This window comes from Spinacia oleracea, chromosome 2 (genome assembly GCF_020520425.1).
Source record: "Spinacia oleracea cultivar Varoflay chromosome 2, BTI_SOV_V1, whole genome shotgun sequence".
In the NCBI taxonomy this organism is placed as follows: domain Eukaryota; kingdom Viridiplantae; phylum Streptophyta; class Magnoliopsida; order Caryophyllales; family Amaranthaceae; genus Spinacia; species Spinacia oleracea.
The window spans coordinates 106,993,467-107,014,532 of NC_079488.1; the positions used below are offsets into that span (position 1 = coordinate 106,993,467).

At 37.3% G+C, this 21,066-nt stretch overlaps 3 protein-coding genes across 4 annotated transcripts; all 3 read right to left on the bottom strand.

Annotated features, from left to right (window-relative positions):
- Positions 1-554: 554 nt before the first annotated feature.
- LOC110786215 (mitochondrial inner membrane protein OXA1-like) lies at positions 555-7,634 on the bottom strand. The gene is made up of 10 exons (XM_021990755.2): positions 7,403-7,634; positions 6,340-6,824; positions 4,347-4,437; positions 3,716-3,763; positions 3,495-3,553; positions 3,294-3,369; positions 3,069-3,200; positions 2,790-2,897; positions 2,019-2,073; positions 555-1,011 (listed from the first exon to the last, which is right to left on the bottom strand). Exons 2-10 carry the CDS (start codon positions 6,822-6,824, stop codon positions 773-775), a joined length of 1,293 nt encoding a protein of 430 aa, XP_021846447.1. The 5' UTR covers positions 7,403-7,634; the 3' UTR covers positions 555-772.
- Positions 7,635-10,940: 3,306 nt separating this feature from the next.
- On the bottom strand, positions 10,941-12,572 carry LOC110785019 (non-specific lipid-transfer protein A-like). Its single transcript, XM_021989465.2, has 3 exons — positions 12,113-12,572; positions 11,235-11,290; positions 10,941-11,144 (listed from the first exon to the last, which is right to left on the bottom strand). The coding sequence occupies exons 1-2, from the start codon at positions 12,466-12,468 to the stop codon at positions 11,272-11,274; spliced, it is 375 nt and encodes a 124-aa protein (XP_021845157.1). The 5' UTR covers positions 12,469-12,572; the 3' UTR covers positions 10,941-11,144; positions 11,235-11,271.
- Positions 12,573-13,073: 501 nt separating this feature from the next.
- On the bottom strand, positions 13,074-19,488 carry LOC110786226 (beclin-1-like protein). 2 transcript variants are annotated; one of them, XM_021990763.2, is made up of 10 exons: positions 19,184-19,488; positions 18,217-18,620; positions 17,882-18,052; positions 17,441-17,565; positions 17,265-17,313; positions 16,825-16,983; positions 15,986-16,071; positions 14,988-15,059; positions 14,305-14,454; positions 13,074-13,596 (listed from the first exon to the last, which is right to left on the bottom strand). In XM_021990763.2, the coding sequence occupies exons 1-10, from the start codon at positions 19,305-19,307 to the stop codon at positions 13,353-13,355; spliced, it is 1,584 nt and encodes a 527-aa protein (XP_021846455.2). In that variant the 5' UTR covers positions 19,308-19,488; the 3' UTR covers positions 13,074-13,352. The 2 variants fall into 2 exon arrangements, with proteins under 2 accessions (XP_021846455.2, XP_021846459.2); XM_021990767.2 differs by having other exon boundaries at positions 18,256-18,620; positions 19,184-19,487.
- Positions 19,489-21,066: the final 1,578 nt, after the last annotated feature.

Below are 21,066 nucleotides of genomic sequence, written 5' to 3' on the forward strand. Positions count from 1 at the left end.
AATACCCTATCAGGCTAAAACTCCTCTCAGGTTAACCCAAGTCGAGTTTGCAGACTAGACACTTTTGGGAGAAAGGGGGAAAGAATAAAGGAAAACTCTCCCCTAAAGTGTCCCTCATGGAGATCGAACCCCCAACCTTAAGATTGGAAGGTGAAATCGTATTTTAGATACACATCATGACATCTCATTACATCATACTATAAGGAGACATTTGTATATTCCACGCTACAAAACAAGGATGAACTCATTGCTCTGTGATTGGTGGGTGGTGATTAGATCAACTACTTTTAACAGAAAAAAAGAAAAAAAAGGAAGAGATGTTGGATTTTGCAACTTTTTTTTAATGAAGTCCTCCATATTTTCTACAACTTGCCGTATACTTGAGTTTACTTTTTTTGAACCATCGTAGAAGTAAAGTTTCCAACATACATCAACCAACAAGAAAATATAAGTCTTTGAAGTCTTCAAACTGTAAGTTGGTTTTCTCACTTAGATCGACTCAATTTACACGTTTAGAAATCTATAGGCGAAAAGAAAGGGAGGGGGAGAGGGGGTAAGAAAAAGGGATTATATCATTAGAAGTCAAGGATCAAGGGATTTAGCCTGTTTTACATGTTCTTGATATGGAATTAGAACAAGGGCTTCGACAACAATATCGTGTTGTAAGCTCCACTTACAAAGATATTCAACTAGAATTCTTTGATAGAATGGAAAACCTGACAATAAAAACAATGGAGGTTCATGTAACATTACTGAGTCGAGTTTACAGCTGCTACTTTTTCTTCATTCCCTTGTTTCCCTTTAGTTGTTTTTCTAGATATCTGATCCTTTGTTTCATAATTGCGTGTGTCCTTCTGTCAGAGGTTTGCTTAGTTTCTTCTGAGGGATTTTGTTGTTGGAATGTTGAAACTGATGATGTGTCTGGCCGGGACTGTGATGTGGACGTACTAGGTGGAAATACGGGTGGTCTAGTAAGATCCAAGAACTTGCTCACTTCTGGGTGCTTAATAGCTGCAAGGAAAAATATTACAAAAATGTGACACTCACATTTGTGACTCATTGAGCATGCAAGGAAGCCGCTTCTAGAAGAGGGACTATGCACATAAAATGTTCTCGAAGAAAATGTTAGTTTAAGATTTGGGAATTTTTTTTTTTTTTTTAATCACCTACAAAAATCCAAAATTGTTTCTTACCACCTAAAAACTAAAACTTGTGTTTTACCACCTAAGAAAAGAAAATTAAAACTTATTTATTACCACCTGAAAACAGAAAAATAAATGAAACCGTTATGTGGGTCACTAATTCAATTTTCCTCCAATATTTTACACTCCATGTGCGATTTTCTTTAACTCCTTCATGCAGGAACTCTTTACTACCTTTGAATTTTGTCAATTATGAATTAGTGGGAGGGAAAATTATGTGAATCCATGGAAGAGAGTGAAGTAGGGGAAAAGAAGGGAGTTAAATATATGAAATCTTGAAAAAGGAAAATATATCAGAAATATTACCGTTATTGTGGCCCCCCACATAACAGTTTTATCTCTTTTTTCATTTCCAGGTGGTAAAAAACAAGTTTTAATTTTTTCTTATAGGTGGTAACATACAAGTTTTTTTGATTTTTTTAGGTGGTAAAAAACAATTTCCAAGGAAATCATTTTACTGAAGTCTCTATAGTTTAAGGCTAAAGTGGTCCACAACACAATATTTTGATAATACTGATATGATGAACACACAACGAAAAGAAAACATATATTGTACTGTATATTATGCACACAAGGATTGAAGTGATAAACCAAAAAGCCTAGTTTTACAATTGGAAGGCAAGAAACATCCTAAGTGCATGATTTTGTTAGTTGTCTGAAAAGCACCTCAACACGTATGGATATGGACGACTGATATTTGTGACAAAAGGACGCTACACTAGCCAGGATTTTATTTTGTTCGCCATTGTAGATGCTGATAGTCAGAAGACCTTTGGTTAACATGCCATCACTCAAGTTAAAGGGTCAAAGACTTACCTAATCCATATGACATCGTAAACAGGTTGGAGGTTATCCAATAACAAAAGAGTGCCTGCAATAAACAAAAATTGGCTTCCTCAGCAATAAAAACCAAGACAGAAAAACATACAAAAAAGCAGCTAGGTAGTGCATCTAGAGGAAACATATATACTAACTGAATAGGGATATTACATTAGAATAAATGTCAGCCTCATTGGCAAAACTAGATTGGGGCCAGTAGAGATCCCTGACCCTGCAACAGTTTTGTGACGGTACCTTTGCACATAAGCACTCTCCACACTAGTGTAGTCGTGTACAATCCTAGTTTAGCATATGTAAGGAAAAGGAAAGAAAAGGACCGCTGTACAGCCAACTTAAGTGGGATTACCCAGGGGGGAGGGGGGTTGGCGTGGTCGAACAGAGCACTACCACAGAAAAATACTTCCTCCGTTTTTATTTAGTTGCAAGACTGCAACGTTCTATTTTTACATTACCCACACATTACTATACTTTAAAAGTAAAGTGGATCTTGTTAAATTCGTTTCAATGCATATTTTCAAAATATAAACTTTTTATACGGACTAATTTTATTGATTAGTTAAAAGTAAAACTGTTGAATTTATGCATTCACAAGCTTGAAAATAGAAACGCTGCAACTAATAAAAAAACGGAGGAAGTATATTAGCACAAACATGGAACAAATATGATGCCCTTCTTGATTTTTTCCACAAATTTTTCAAAACCTAAAGTGTTACTTTGGTTAACAGTTGAAGAAAAAAAATTACATACCGTAGGAAAACCCATTGTAAATGGCACTGCAAGAAAAGCAAAGATCCTTGAGACATTCTTCACGTTACCAGTTTTAGGATTACCTTCAAAGCCTTCTTGCATGTTGTACTAAGGATTTACAGTAAGCAATGATACAAGTTAGTGGAAAAGAAATAACATGCAAGTACTAGCAGTCTATTCCTCCAAGAAATAAAAAGTGAGATTTTTTTTAAAGAAGTAAGAGAAGATAAGAAGAGCAATAGCAAGAGGTGCTCAAAAGCACACCCAAAAACTCCTTACCTCTACAAGGACCAAGAATGATAGTGATGCCAAAATTGGACCAATAAACAAACTATCTGGAGTAGTGAGATCCGTGAACCAGAGCGCTCCACCACTTTTTAATGATGGAACCTTTTCAACCATGTTTGAGATCTGATACATCATTAAAGAGAAGTTTTGAGATAAAAATTAGAATTTTAAGCTAATTTGCGAAAGAGCGAGATGCTTACAAGAATGAAATCTTACTGCAAGGAAAAAGCTGATAAAGATAGGACCTTGAATTAGAAGTCCTTTCAAAGGAGTAAATGGGCTAACTCCATATCTGTCATCATCCAAGAAATATATATGTCAGTCGCTAACACGTGCCCAGCAGTCCAGCGAACGCAACAAGATTTGCTTATACAAATTGGTGGATCTTTTAGATGACCTAGACAGAAAATTACTTACTGTTTAAGTAAAGCATTTATTTCCTTTTGGCCTACAGCAACAGCAATGGGATCCATACCCTAAAAATATAAATCAATGAAAAAAGTATATACATAACACACATCAAATCAAGTACGAAAAACAAAACCCATAAGCATGAACCTCGCGGCAAGCCTTGAGATTTCTTTTTAAGATTTGATAAATCTAACCTAATACACGAGTAACAGATGGGAAGTTCATACCGAGGCTTGCACCCTCTGTTTTATCTCCTCCAAACGTGGGCTTATTAGCTACACAGAAATGATTTACGTCAAAGGCATACTAGCATCATCACTAGAAATTTAAATATAAATAAAAAATAATAACACAAGTCAGAGCACCCTGAATGAATTGACATGATAATTAAGGATACAACACATGAGACCTCTATGTAAATGTGAGAGATGGATCACGAAATGGCCTAAGAACTTACATTTCTACATTTCATCCTAATCTGATATTGGTTAATACTGTATTATATTTAAGATGTAGAAAAAGGTGTTTTCTTTTTGTGCTTGCAACTGCAACTAACCCCCCTCCAACTCCATGAAAACAGTAGCAGTAGAAGAGGACAAGACGAACATAGCTGTACTGAAAAAAATGGAAAAAAAGGAAGTATCTTATCAAACAGAATGATGTTCGAAGAATCATAGAAGAATATAAGATTCTCCAAAGAAGTTTGTTCTGTAATATGTCATATCAATTATTTCCAACATAAAATCTAGACAGCATCTGCCAATGAATAGGAAGTAGCTACTTTACTGATAAAAGAAGAAAAAATAGGAGTAGGAGTGGTCACTCAAATATCTGAGCACAGAGAGGTCAGAGACTCACGTTAAGTCTGTAATTAGCTTTGAGCTGATTTATGACAAAGGGCAAGGTTGCTCCTCGAATCATAATAGTTGTCAAAGCAATAGCTGCCCACCTGGAAGGTAAAGAGAGCCAATATTTGAAATTTAGGACAAAATATGACTGAATACGAAGAATTTGGTAATATGGTGAGGCCTCACAACAAGCAAACTACATTATTATTTTGTTTTAGAATCTAAGAACCTCTCGTCCAACAGCTCTTCTTTAGCATTCCTTATTTATTTTCTAAAGCTTCAGGCCCTCAACCTCCCCCCATCCCCACCCACACACATAAACAACAAAAAAACATATTCCTAGTCATGGACATAAAAAGAAAGGAAAATCACTAAAATAACCTAATACAAAAGCCAAATATATCCTCCAGAAAAACTAAATGGAAGTTTCCATGTCAATACATTAGTTAAACACATCATCATTTTCACTCTATCCCTCTGCCAAAAAAAGTGAAAGTTCCCATCTCAACCCTTGTTTGCTCTTAGATATATACATGGGTTATTTCTATATCACCCCCTTTCCCTCTTTACTCCTTTAGATATGCATAAAATGATTGGTCTTTTATATTTCCTTGGCTTAGGCATAGAAGCCAACTCTGTTGCGCGGAGACGGGTACGGGGACAGGGACGGAAAATGGCAAATTACAAAATTCACGGGTACGGGGTACAGCAAAAATAACAATCAAATAAAACGCAATTTGCACAAATTTTATAGATGCAAAACAAAAGAGAGGGATAATAGTAATGATATACATAAATAATACTTCAGTAAATTATTAATAATGTAATAATAGTATTAATAAGACCGTGCTCCATAAAAAACCAAAACATAGAGATCTAAAAAGTTAATAGAGAAAGGCGTACACCCCCGGCCGTCCCCAAGTCCCCGATACAGGAACGGGTACGAGAAACGGCTACCCACTGCCGTCCCGTGCTAAACAGGAAGCGCAAACCCCTTGAAAGATATAGTTCAAGACTCTTCAGATCTTCTAAAGCTCCTAAAATTACTAGTATCCTACTATCCTGTGTATTAACCTCACTAAATGAACATCAAAATAATGTTAATACCTCTACAGAGGCCCTTCCCTAGAAAGGAGTAAACGGGTAAGGAGGCTAGAATGTAGAAATTCCCATCCCTATTTCCAGTCGATCCTTGATCTTAAACACAAAGACTATTAACAAAAGGTGCATAGCCTTAGACAAACCATTTTGATATATCATTATTATCTTAAATCAGAGGAGACTAAATCTTTTGGCTTTGTTGAAAATCAAATAGTGTATGGCATTAACCTCAACTAGCCAGATATTTTTCATTAGATTAGGCTTCCTAATATATTACATTAGCGCAACCTACTAATTACAGAATGCTACATTGCTACTAGGCTTCCTCTTACAACTATATGGCCATACAGGAAGCATCCAACAAAGTATAACTTACAAGCCTACAGTGTAAGATACACAATATAACAAGGTTTCATACAAAAAATAACAATAAGTACAACATAGATTAGTATGAAAAGGTCATGAACCAAGGAAAATATGAACAGCAAGCGGAAAGAAATGATAAGATTGTCCAAATATACATGCAAACACATTAAGGCATAGTATCACTATCACACAACCACATTGCACTAGAAACTTTATAATGTGTGAGCTTAGAAAAATTATCCACTATTTATGTGTCTCATATGCAGTTCTAGTGGAGAATGGAGATCATATCACCAAAAAGAAGGAACTAAAATTTTTGCCCCTGCCCACCCGCCAACACGAAAAATGGAAATATTGTGAATCAAATGAGATCTGTTGGAAACTCGTAATGCTTTAATATTACGATAGACTGCCAACAGAGTTATAGACTCAGTACAAAGAGCAATAAAGGTCTATAAAAGGAAACAAAGACAAGAGATGAAAGTCAGGGAACCAGTTTAACAGCAAATAAAATAATAAGAAAAAGGAGGGAGTACCAATTCAACCCAGTAAATGAATGCACACCATCAATCAAGTGTTGCAGTGCAGCAACTGGTAAGGCGGAATCGGCTGCTGCAACAGCCACCTCATTAATGGCAGGAGCTTGTAAGGACACTACTTCCACAGTCCCATCACTTAAAATGTCAGCAATGTCGCCAATACGATCAAAATTTTCAGAGCCTTCCCCAGTTGCGCTTGACATATGTCTAGAAAATGACGTTCCAACCCCAACCGCCGGTGGGAGAAAGAAGGCAGGTAGACATTTACTCTGCCCACAAAGTGCTCCAAATCGCCTATTACCACCTATGCTGTTTCCATAAGGAGTCTCTGACACACTATTCCTAATTCCTCCAGGTTGACTTGGACATGGTTTGAAGTTCTCGTCACTTTCATCACCACGATGAAAAATGTGGCTTAATGACGGGTGATACCATCTCCTTAAGATAGTGCCTTGTTTTGTTAACATACGTCTGCAAGCCATCTGAATATCGAGCAAGAAGCAATTAAACAGGGTGACCCAAGTAACCAACACAAGACAAATACTCAAAAGCATACTTGCAGCAAATCAATCCCCAGAATCCATCCAAAATTACACTCTCAGTCTCGCCATTACCCAAACCCATCTTTTGTATTATTGTTCACAGAAAGAATTGCAATTCACAATCATAAATCTACAAAGGGCATACATATTTTTGCTTGATTCCATCACAGAAAGCAATCAAGCCATCAAGCAACCAATCATCTTAACTATGCAAAAAGCGCCCATTTCCCGCCACCAAAAATAAGGCGTAAATAACCGTAAAAAACAACACAAACCCTAATTTCTCGCATGGATGAAAGCACACAGGCAGAAAATAGCCAATCAAATGCTTAAATTGAACAGCAAACAAAGTCAACACACTCATCTTCAAAACAATTCGCATTATCATCAACCTAATTACTAACTTCAAAAGGCAATTTTGAAAAGAAGATATGAATTTACAACATAAAGAAGAAAAATAAATCGTCGGAAATCATAAACAATAAATCAAAAGAACAAAAGTGTAGTTACAGACTTACAGCAAATGTGGAAGACAAAATAACCTCAATCAATCCAACAAATAGAGGGGAAGATCAAAAGCGCAGTATCAAAACAAGATTCACTTCCGACATTGTTAACGGGAATCAGTAGAATGAGGACCGAAGAAGTGTAGTTGATTCCGATCTTCAGAGTTCACAAGGGTTTAAGATTTTAGTACCACAAATGTAATACAAGGGGTTTACGAGCCCAGCTGGTTCGTGAAATATTAGAGCTTGGCTCGATATTTTCATGAGCCCGGGGCGCTCGTCCTGCACAACAAAGCTCGACTTGGGTACAAGCTTGAATTTTTTAAAAACATTTTCTATTGATAATAAATAGAGATGGTTAATGGGAAGGTGTTTGGGTGGGTCATAGGTCGGGATAGTTGGCACACGATCCGCATTAGTGAAAGTCAGGGTGGGTCGGGTCGTTGATTGTGTCGGAAAAAATAGTTACGGACTTACGGTGTGTGATGGGTCGTGGGTTATGTGGATCGTGGTAGGTTGTGCGGGTCGAGTGCGTCCAATGGATTTTGGTGGGTTACGTCAGGGTTTGGGGCCTGATGTGACTCCGATCGGTCAGGTGGATGTAAATGAGTTTTAGGAGCCGTTGGGGGTCAAGTAGTTTTGGATGATTACTTAGCGTTATGTTATTAACATACTCAAGTAAATGTACTTAATGTATATTTATTTAAACAGTAAAATTCAACTAGCATTTTAAACATACAAAATAGTTTAAATTAGGATGGCAGTCTGGTGGGTCACACAGTTAGGTGGGTTGGGTTCGTAAGTTCCGTGGGTTGGGTGTGCCGTGGTGGGTTGTGTCAGGTCCGATGAGATGGGTCGAAATGAGTTGTGTTGGAAAACCTCTACCAACGACACATCAAAACAAATATCAGTTTGGGCGGTTTGTGTTATGTCATAAGTGGATCCAACCCACGTGACCGACAGTGTCAAGATGGGCCGGACCCAACCCACTGGTCATCTCTAATAATAAGTGAGGTTGGCAACTTGACATGGGTCCAATCAGGCCTAGACATGCGGGCTTGGCACAAACCACCGGCCCCGCATGACCCAAAATCATATGTGTTGTTAGGGAAACACTGAAAATTTAAAATTGGCAGCTCAGGCACAACCTAAGCACACATGCCCGCGCATCGTGCTCACATGCCTATACCAAATTTCACTCAATTTATCTTGCTTTGTCGTGCCGTGCGCGTCGTGCCATGCCTTGTAGTGCTTCTAACGAGAGTGAAGGAGTGATATCAGTAGGGCGCATTGGTTCTTGCCGAATTGAGTAGTTGACACTAAGGAAAAGGAGTGTCACCTTTGTTTAGGAATGGAGATATTATAGTTCGTGTTTAGGGTTTAATATCTCTCTAAATGCAATATTATTTTCCAACATTATTTTCTTATATGCATACAATGTTTTTAGCTAGTATCTTTTACTTTATATAGAGAGAACATGAAAAGTTAGTGGGTGCAATCAGTATAAGAATTAACAGGAGGGAAATCAATATCAGCTCCACATTCAATAGGCAGCTGGTGACTTTAGCAGGATCATATGTTGTATCATCCAATCCTTGCTTAAGGCACTCACAGATCTCCACCACAGCTGATCGGTTCTTGGCTATACCCGCCGCCACGTTCTGCACTCCACTGCAGCAAGACTCTTCAGCAATGGCCGCGTAATCCTTTATGAAATCCGCACAGGGTGACAATTCTGTTATGACAGTTCTGCATTTGGTTGACAGTGTTTCGAACAAGGCAGAACTTGAACCGTACTGTGGCAGATGATGCAGGGCTAGAATGGTAATAACAACACCAAGACAGTAAGTTTCCATCATCTTTGGCATTGTCATTGTAACTAAATGTTATTGCATTGTTTGTTGTGACTTTGCTAGTCTCACTTGCTAAGTGCAAATATTCATGAAAGAAACTCAACAATATTTATAACTGTGAGGCAGAAGGTTATGACCTTACGTGTCATGCATAGGGTTTAGGGTCATGCATAGACCTGGTTATTGGACAGGGTAGTCCAATGGATATAGGGTTAGGGTCAAGTTAATAGGGCTTTTATTGGGCAGAGCTCTTATTGGACAAGGCCTTTATTGGACAGGGTCATTATAGGGTCAAACTTATACTACAATTATTTTGAAAATTAAAATAGTAATGACACAAAAAATTACGTGTATAGCTTCGTATTTACTTGTACTTGCACATGGCTCTTTTGTTTTTCATTTTTCATTGCTCGTTTATTGACCCGCTATTGACCCGCGACCCGTTTTGACCCGCCCATTACCGACCCGCTAAAAATGACCCTTTCAATACCCGACCCTCTTTTGACCCGCACCGACCCTGACCCGCCCCGCCCGATAACCAGGTCTAGTCATGCATTTGGCAATTGGTTAGAGTTGATAAAAAAAATTATAGGCCAATTAAGCCAAATCTAGCCCGATTGACCGGGTTCTGAAAATTATTAGGTGCGCGTGTGCATCAAAGGATATTTTTATGCCAATTAGTGGTCCTAATCATATTTTCTCCTCACATGTAAAGAAAAAAATGTGAGAGGGTGCACCTGCATGGTGCACCCGAGTGCATCTAGAATGCTATAGTGCATTTTTGGCAACCCGTGCGTTCTCTTGGGGATTGAGGTTGGCAGGTTGCAATATTGGTTATGGACTTATGGTACACAGAAGTAACTTGTCGTGGATGTTATATATACTACGCCATAAATTTACTAATTGACGGGGGATCAATTTTATTTAGTAGGTAAGAAGAAGGACCATACTGAACCAATAACTATTTCAGGTTAGTCAGCCTACTATGCAGGTCAAAGTTTGAGTCGCTCCCAACATATTCAGCTGATAGGGCTCGACCTTATGACCTCCAAGTCACAAGGTGAGTTTCCTACCAATTCCGGTGAGAATTCTGAAAGAAAGGGGTTTGGAGTTCGGACTTAATGTTGTGCTTTCAAAGCCTAGTGGACTCAGCCACTCGGGGTAACCTAGGAGTTAGCTAATTGCCTTCCTTGAGAGGAAGGAAGGATAGTTTGGTTAATTGATACGGAGTAAATCGAGTAATCATTTTCATATTGTTGCAAATCTTGCTATGATTTAAGATTTTAAGTAACGCAATTGCTTGGATGTTTCAGGTTTGCTCTCATAAAAAGACATGGTTTTGACAATTACCACTTACTCTGTCTTTAATTAGTCATTTCCATTTTTGGGTTAACCAACAATGTGTCGTCTTGCTTGACTTTATGTTGTATCTTATCAACTTGATTAAGTCCCTAAATATGAGCTGGGAAAGAAAGGTAAGGTCTGTATTTTTCAGATTGGTCAAGATTGGATGCAAATGCAAAGAGCATGGTCTTAGAATTGACTCATTGGCTCTCAAAATGGTCTTTGTTTTCACGTTTAGCCGCCTTTTTGTAAGTTCAGTTCTTTATATTTTACCCGTTGCATATTTCACAAACTGTCATGGGTAGCTGATAATCAACATAAATACGTTCTGAGTAAAGAATTGCAAGCAAAGATCAAAAGAGACCCATTGATATTAAGATAATTGATCATCTGTTTCAAGTAACTCGAAAACAATAATTTGAAAGCAAAATCTATTATTATTTGATCTAAGTAGCATAATGATGTTTATTCCTTCTCAAATCCGTAATATGCTAACATTATTGATGATCTTTCTTAACTGTTCAGGAGAGCACTTATTTTAGCAGCACTTGCAAAACCTGCATAAAAATCAAATTACTCAGAAACCCAGAAATTATGTTCAAAATACTCAGAAAACACATTTAAGAACGAGTTTTAGCTAAACTTACTGCAGTGTAAACACTAAATGTGTAGCTTGCACTTCATTCAGTTCCCAAAACTAATCCTGCAAAGAAATAATACAGTAAGAAACTTCTGACAATGGCAAAAATAACAGAAGGGGATGCAATGGTAAGATGAAAGACCCCATTGGACCAGATCAGACTAGGTGAAAACTTATATTAATGTATTACGGAGTAGAACTTATCAAAACTTATTTTATTTATAAATTGTACTAGTTCAACCCTTATTTTTCCTGAACTTATCTTATCTGAACTTATTTTTCTTGAAATAAGTCAATAACTAGTGGGAAAAGGCAAGAAAATGTGGTTTTTTTTTTAATTCAATAATTAATTAGTTTTTTTGGGATCAATAATTAATTAGTTTTGGTACCACAATTTTGGAAAGTGGAGTAGGAAAAAACCAAAATTATCTACCCAAATCAGTTTCACGTGATACCACCTTGAAAATTGGGAATTTTATTCCACCTTTTCCTCCTTTCTATATTATCGCTGGCTTGTTTGGGGGACCATAAATATAATTTTTTTTTTAAATTCAAATAACAAATACTTTCTAATGTTTTTTTTTTGAAAAATAATGGGGTCCCATGGACCCTATGGGGTATAATTTTTTTATTTTTAATTCAAATAACAAATACTTTTTATTTTATGAAAAATAATGGGGGTCCGCATAGACCCTATGGGGTATAAATTTTTTTTTTCAAAATTCAAATAACAAATACTTTCTCTTTTTTTTTTTGAAAAATAATAGGGTTCCCCATGGACCCTATATGGTATCCATAGGTCCGCCCTTGGAAAAAAAGTGGAAATAAGGTGAACATAGTAGAGGCTAAGTCTGTTGAGTAGGTGTGGAGAAAAGAAATGATTACTTGGAGCAGTCAGTGTCTGAGCTGATAGGAGGGAAGTTCAGGTTGACTGCACATTTGCTAGGCAGAGAAGCAACAAGAGCAGGATCATAAGTAAAGGCAGCCATTTCAGTCTTCAAACAACTGCAAATGGAGACCTGGTTATCATGGGTCATCGCCATGTTGGCCACATTCTGAACCCCAGTGCAACAGATATCTGAAGGCGAAGCAGAGGTGTGTGAAATGTACGGTAAACAAGGGGCAGTATATGATACCACATCTGGGCATGAAGGCGCAGTATCTGCACAAAGGGTTGATCTTGCAAATAGTAAGGTCAGTACAGCAATGTAACCAAGAAAACAAGTCATTTTGTTTGCCATAATATTGTAGTTTGTAATGTAGCTTAGCAGAAGAGGAAGTAGTGTAGTACAGGAAAGATGTGTTTGTGTTTGTGTTTGTGTGTGTTTGAGAAAGGAATAGTGGGTTTGTGCTATAAATATACGCGATTGGGGTTTAGAAGCTACAATTTCTGCGTGGAAACTTACTACTGGGAAGAAATCTTCTTTCTGCTTCCTAGATTATGCCACAAATATTGGTGTCATGCTTTTGGCACATATTCTTGTTTCCCCAACAGAAAACTAATGCATTCTTGCACCCTGTGAGTTTAACAGGTCAAAACTGCATTTTTCAATCTGTGCATATTTCAACCATCAAACTATCAGCAAGTTCAAGTGGCCAAGGAAAGTTGACTGCCCCATCCAAAATCAGCAAATAATTGAAGTCATTTGAGAAAAAAACAGTCTGAATCATGAGTCAGATAACAGAGAAGCAATAATACGAACATTGATAGTAGTTGTGTTGTTTCTATCCCCTCCTCATCACTCGATTTAGTCTATGTCATATTAAGGAAATCGTATTATAAATAAAGCCACAGTATTTCACAAAAGGTTTAGGATTTTACTATACTTCAAAACGACTACTCGTATTTGTCAATTTGCAAACTTCAGAACACAATTTGATGGTGCCAATTGCCAAATACATTGTACTTTACATTGATTCTATTGTGCTATATGTGACTATTGGTTACGAAAGGAGAAAGTATACATCAAAATGACTACCCCTAAACAAAACCAAAATAAATAAATATCGGTTTGATTACAACGAATTTTGGAAGCTGTACAGAATTACCTTAGGGAGCTAACTAGTCAAACGAATTCATTTTGATATATACACGACAAATGTTGACAAATCACAAGTATCTGCATCATTGGCCAGATGAATTTCGAATATCAGACTTGGGGTTGTTACTGCGCTTTACATATGAAGTGCCTGCGGCTGGAACATCAACTTGAGAGGAAGCGGAGAGAGGCTGAAAGCTTGTGTTACCAACAAACCAGAAGAGTGCCCATTTCAAGTTGCAAAGAGTGTACTTGAGAGCTTTTGTCCAGTTCTCTGGCTTGTTAAAGCTTTGTGTGATGGAGTAGGCTTCCACTTTGTCATTCTCAATTCTGTATAATTGATATTGAGATTAAAATATCGATTCAAAATTAGTATAACTCTGATAATAGGACTGTGTAAAAGGACCATAATCAGTAACAAGATATGTCGATGGAAACGCCTCTAACTAGACTGACTGACTGTATTACACGAAGAGGCTGCATCTGAAGACTTCAATCAACTTAAACATCATAATGTTCAGTTCCAGTGAATGTGATAGAAATGCATTTGAGCATCAAAATATGTACTTTGTAACTTATTAGTTCAACATCTGCGAGAATAGTATTTATACCCGTCTATAAGGTAAATGAATAATACAGAGTATTTAAACACTGACTCAAGCCTGCTTGTGAAACAAGCAACAACTCCAAGTCTACAACCTCATCTCTGTTTAGTCAGGACTCGCAGGTTATAAAATCAACCCCCCCCCCCCCCCCCCCCCCACACACACACACACAATTCTAAAAAGTTTAATAGATTCTTTTTATGTAACGATATGCCAGATTTTCATCCATTAGTATGTGACAAAAGTGGTGTTGAATCAAGTCCATGATCCCCGATAAGTTTACATGTACGCACGACAATGAGCTTTGTTGATTTTTAAAGCTTTTGAGCTTTTGGTACAGGCAATTTAGCCATTACAATCCCAAACATATACAACAGATGTAAACAAGAAATAGGCTATTATTGAGAGATTTCAAGCTGGTAAGAAACTGTACCTATATGGCAGCTTGAAACACTTATCAGGAGGTATGTTATTCTCCAGATCCTTCATCCGGGCAAATTCTGAAAAGTCCCTTAAGCATGTTAAGAACAGTGTCATTGCTTTGTCATAACGTGTGCTCCAGAACAAGTTCACCGGCCCAAACCTATAAAAGGAACAAAGATTAGAGTAATTAGACTCTGTAGAGTCTGTAGCAATCAACTAAACATGAGAGTTGAGATTGAGATTATGTGATCCAAATATCAAACTACATATCCTCTCTTCAAACCTCACCAGCCACACTGTTCATGGCAGTATGGCTGCATCTTCTAGTGAATAAAGGCCGATCAGGCGATCAGGCGATCAGGCAGTTTGTGTACCACCTCCTGTCCCCCTCACCCAATCTTTTTCACCCCTGCCCCTTCATCACCTAATGCTTTGCTAAAAGTCTTTTGGCCTTTTTTTGAGTTTCATATCTTACGAGTAACACTGTACGCGTCTGACCTTGTTGCACAAGAACCAAAGTATTTCCTTTTGTCAGATATGAAGAAATCTGAGAGAGCAACAATTCTCTTTGCCACAATCATGTATTTCAAAAACTTGGTTCTCAATTCATCTAATAAGTACCAAAAACTGAATATGCCGGGTGGTACTGAACTACTGAATCAAAGGATATCATAGAGGTAGTTTGCTGCTTACAGGTCATAAGTGTTGTTGCTTGTGTCCATAATCCGAGGATAACTTCCCATGGGAAGAATTTTTATTCTGTAGCTGAAGATCACATGGTTAAAGAAAATATGACAGTAATTTTTAAGAAACAAAGCTCTTGAAAATAACTCATTAGCGTGACAATTGAAACAGAACATGGCTCTGGTTTCTTTTTAAGTTAGTTTTTAACAGAACCTAGGTACGTCGCTAAACTTCATACAGTACTGTGAAATATGTAATTTAGTTCCGAAATGCATTTGTAAAGAAGGGTACCATGCCAAAGACAGGTGACATCAATTATAGTTAGCAGAACTACAGCTTATCTATCTAGTACATGCAGAACTTTATAATAAAATAAAGAAAAAAAACCCTCTCTACTACTCCCTTGTCTGGAAATAATAGTCACTTATTCTATTTGGAGTCTTAAGGATATGACAGAAATCCAGAAGTTTCCTAAGGTAGTAGTTGTGGACTTCTAGTACTGATTTATGATTGAACTTCCAAAAATACCCCTGCTTACATAGAGTAATACTGTAATAGAATGGGTGTAAAAACACCTCAATTCAAGGGTCATTTAAGACGACCGTGTCACATCCTGTAAATGCCAATGGTGGGGTGCTAGGGTCCACCCAATTGTTGTTGGAACTAGTATCACTGCAAATCCCAGCCTAGATTCAGTGAAGAAGACCACATTGCATATCACATTGCATATAACAATTATTTATCAGCTACCAGTGACATTATCCACTCTTTATCACCTTTACTAATTTGTATCCAGAACAAATATCTGAGATACACCAATAAAAGTTGCTGGTTTATTAGCAGTACCTGAAGAAGGACAAGCACTATCCCAATGACTAAAAGGACAAAGCTCAGAATGCCTCTCCTTTTGAAGGAAACCATTCCTTTTTTTTGTCTCAAATAACATAAAAGTAACAGTAAGGACCAATCATAGGTAACCAAGGAAAGAACTAAATCAGAGAGGATACTGAAATTTTGGAGTGAAATATTGACACATTGTGTGGAGGAGAAGGCAAGCTTGGCCCCAAGCAGCATTTATCTCATCCCATTCAACCTACAAAGAGCAAACGAGGAGCGTGAACTTTTATTGTACAAGATATGATGTACACACTACACAACATAAATTTACATGAGAATTTATGCCTGAAAAAACCAAAATATTAGATCAAATCCCCCACTCCCTACACTTGACCCCCGTGGTTTACTAATTACTATGTCAACAGTACTCATGGAGTAAACTAAACCAAATATTGAGGTCTTGAGGAAGGCTCAACTAGAGAAGACAGGTATATATCTTTAACATAAAAGCATCGGGAAGACGGGAACCCATTCACAGAATCCACACGTATAAAGCGTTTGGCAGCACACATCCACACTTCCACACTAAGATAAGGAGACAAGACATAAACATCCAAAACTGTAGTTTTTCAATAGTACAGAGTTATTAAAACACATTGCACGTTAGAGAGACTTTGGTAATAAGATCCAAGTTGGATATCAATACAATTTACTATGTGCAACTTGGTTAGGTCTCCATATTTGAACTCAGTCTTCCAATAGTGAGTTACATCTTTTTTAATATTATTGTACTCTGAAAGGATAAGTATAAAAAAATGACAATCTAAAACTGTATTTCTAATTGGAGGCAGTCTCATTGGAAATTGTGAAAGTCTCAATCATGGACCTAACTTGAGGCTCCAATGGTAAGCTGTTGAGATTACAACTTGGGATGGTCTAATACCTCAAGCTTGATCTAGATATTATTTTCTATACGCATTATTTGGAACTGCAAGAGAAAAGCTCATACCGGAACTTTAGGGAGTCGTCCAAGTCGGAAATTATTGATTGTCCCAAATTCTCCATCATGCCAGATAGGAAAAGCATCATTTAAGACATTGGTCCGCTTCAACAGATCCAGATGTGCCTGTGAAACTTCAATCTTTGCCAATATAGCATCCCTTTCTTCCTATTGCCAAAAGATTTCGATAAAAATTAAGCACAAAGTTCAAGGAGTTGCATACCCTTTAGTCAGCAATAAAAAGAGTAAACAACAAATCTCAATACAGGTGCTCCTATACTCCTATAGTATTGTTCTAGTGCTCGCTAACCTAACATATGGACTACAAAGACATGAACAGTATTAGACAAGCCAGAAGCAAACTAAGCAAATGAATTCTACAAACTAAAAATCACAAATTTATGGAATTACTATAAGTTAATGAATAATGCAGGACAGATCCAGCATACCTGATGTGATATTAGTTGAAACTGGAAATTATTGAACTCATGCCAGTACCTGAAACAAAAGTGTCCCGTGATACATACATAAATCTAAAACACAACACTTCCCCTTGGAAACAAAAAGACATTAATCATAAGATAATTGCTGCTTCAAAGTTTGTGGAGAACTAAGATTTGGCTACCTCTCCTCCAACTCTTTAAAACGGCTAGACTTCATCTCCAATTCTTTCAGTTCAGTGTTTACTTTCGAGCACTGCTTCTCTGTTTCTTCAATCGCAGCTTCAAGCTTCCTTTCTTCTTCTTCAACCTTTAACCATCACGCGGGGAGTATTTAGTTGCAAAACCAACACTCATGATTAAAAATAGAGTAAATTTGGGCATTGCAAGTTTGGTAGAAGCATTTCAAAATCAACTATCGACGACAAATCTATAAGCTAAACCCTGGTTATATGAAAAGTTTATTCATCACAAGTTGGTGGAAACCTATAGAATGTGTTCACACCATAAAGGATCACTAGTCATTCAGAACACGTTATGATAAGCATCTCTTCACATGTCGCTTTCAACTTTTTAATCGCATAAAGAAAGATCTAATGTGGGGATGTAGATTGCTGGGTGAGCACCTTTAATTTTTCTTTAAGGAAGTCAGCCTCACTAAGGACATCACGAGCTTCACCTTCCAAACGCTGAAGACAAGCTTCATAAGCTTTTATATCTCGGTTGACATCTTCAACCTCCTTATCAAGCTTATCTGACAACACCCTCATGCACTCAAGGCATAATGGTTGTTCCACCTAGAGGACAGAAAACCAAGGACATTAATTGACAATGTAGATAACGAATATCCGCCATTTGGGCATAGGTAATAAAGGAAAAAAATTAAATCTTCAAAAGGCCAAAACCTGTGGCTTACTTCTTCCAACAAGACAAATTTCCAACAAACTAACCATGAACCCACCTCATAAATCCAAGTGATTGTGGAAATTGTTAAACGCACCTGGGTCTGTGCGGTTGCAATTTCAAAAGCACGTTTGAGAACAGTTATAGTCGAGTGAAACCCAGAAGTGCCAGGGTTTAACTGGCCACTAGGGCTGCCTTCGGCAGATTGTGCATGTGCTCCACCACCATCTGTTTGGGATTCACTCCGGTAAACAGAGGCGGGAGCTGGAGGTAAAACCACAAATGATTCATCCATCATCTTCCCAGACTGAGATGTTTCCGGGTGGATCCCACAACCACTACGAGGTCGAGGAGGGGCACCAGGTGATTGATTTTTTTGCTTTGGCAACACAACAAATGAATGGTCCATTTGTGAGGAAGCCAATACACTGCCTGCCCCCTGGAGTGATGATCCCTGTAACCCTGCAGGTTGTCTTAAACATCACATACCGCCATGACTAATTACATTCTATTAAACCAAAACCCAAAACCATATTGGAAAATCTCCATCCAATATGTCTTCCAAATAGTACAGATTAACCCTCTAGAAAAAGGGGGAACTCCCCTTAAAAACCTAACAATTTCCCACAGAATTTCTAAATTAACAATTTGACTTATATCATAAACCTTCTTAACTAACCAACAACTAATCAACCCAATTGCATAAACAAGCAGCTAGAAATAGCAAAGATTGATCAATCCAATCAAAACAATTGCACCCACAAATTTAATTGAAAACAAATTCAGAATTCCGCAATCACAATTGGAATTTCTAAATTAACATTTTGAGTTTTATCATAAACCTTCTTCACTAAACAACAACTAATCAACCCAATTGCATAAACAAGCAGCTAGAAATAGCAAAGATTGATCAATCCAATCAAAACAATTGCACCCACAAATTAAATCGAAAACAAATTCAGAATTCCGCAATCACAAACAGGAATTAAACCAACAATCAAAAAGCAAAAGGAAGAAACCCTAACCGAAGGAATCGACGACGCCGACAATGGAGAGAGAATGACGGCAATTCTGACAGACCCATTTAGGAAGATTGGGGTCCACCTCAAAGTTCCCTCCTTTATCATTACCTTGCTCTTTTTCCTTCATCTGATCGAAAATTGAAAATTGAAAATTGAGATGATATAGGGTTGTACTACTTGAGTTTTGTGCGTTTCTTCAACAGGATTTTTTTGGTTCACAGTGTTCTCTGATATCAAGATCGCACTAACGGAGGAAGAAGGAGTTCATACTCCATTTGTTTTTGCACTCCTCAATTTTCCGGTAATTATTCCCTCTTTTACCCCCCTTGATATTTTTTAATACTTCAAAAGTTTTATAAAAAATCTATATAATTAACGGTTTTTTCATGAAATGTTCTTAAGGTTTGCAAAAACGTATCAAATATCACCGCGTCTTTCGAATCACATAATATACCCCTAAATATCTGTACTGTTCATGAGATGCACCTTCAGTTAACGGCGTTAGTCTGTCGTTAGTGGCATTTTACTATTTTGCCCTTAATTGTGTTATGGCGTCAACAAGTTGTATGGCAAAATAAAAAAAGCCGCTCCTCCTTCCTCTCTCCCTTTCAAACCCTAACCTCCATTAGTGAATTTTGAAGGGGCTTCCATCGATTTTATCGGTGGAAAGCCCCAATCTTTATTATTTTGTTAATTTATTTCTTTAATTGTGTTTGTCTTTAGGTTATAATAATGCTTCCTCCTTGTGCGAGGACCTTTGCTCCCTTGAAAAACAGGGCTTCTCTAGGAAATTTGTTTCTTAGGTTATTTCGTAGATCTATGTGTATTAGAGAAGAGTATTACTGGTTGAAGATCAAGAACGTCAAGATGAAGGTCAGATTTCAATTGCTAACATCAGGCATTAAAGATATTGAGTTATCGAAAGTCGATTATGGTTGGAATACTACCATATCAAAGAAGCGGTTTCGAAGCGTGCATACTAGTAAATTGGATGAAGAATTTCATATTGATGTTTTAGATTATATGTTATTTAGGGATAATTATTGTTGTAGATGCCGTATGGCGATTTATTAATGATAATTTTCCTATTCCCTTCAAAAATTGTGTTATGGCGTCATTCACTTCCCTTCCCTTTGACAGAAACTCAAAAAAAAAAAATCTCATCTTCTTAGGTTTCTCTCTCCTCTCCCTATTCTTCTTCAAGCTTCAATCCTACTCGAAACCAGTAATTCTGGGTAGATCTTCATTGTTCTTGTGAAATTTACTGCGCACCTTAAAGGCGAGTTCGTGGTTGTGCTTTTGCTTCATTCGCGACAAAAAAGGGAGAAACTTGAGGCGATTTACAGCGTGAGTTAGTGTCGAAGAGGAAGCGCCATTTTTTAAGTTTTCCCGGTAATAATCTCTTCGTCTCTGTATTTTTTTGCTTGTTAAGTTGCTTTTTTCGCGAAATTGATTAGGGTTAGGGTTTGTGAAATTGTCAGTTATTTTTTTGAAATTGCGCAAATTTGTTGTTAGTGTTTATTTTTCCTGGAAATGCATTGTTTATTGATGAACTTGATTATTTGATGTTGGTTATTGATCAATTGTGGTTGTTGGAATGAAATTCATGTTTTGTTTCATTAATTTTTCCTTTAGGATGACTGTTATTTGGTTGTTACTGCATTATGGATCACATAGTTTTGATATTAGAGTGACAGACATGGAAAAATATCATTTGTTGAAGTTGTTTCTGGATATCTTTGAGGAATCAGTTAAGCAAGATGTTTTTTTGCCTAGTACCTTTAGCTTGTATGTTGAGGGTCCTTGTGGTAAGGTTGCGTTGAATGATGATAAGACCTTAAGTCTTTTGTGGGGATGGAATTGGGGTAAAGACACTGCTGAAATTT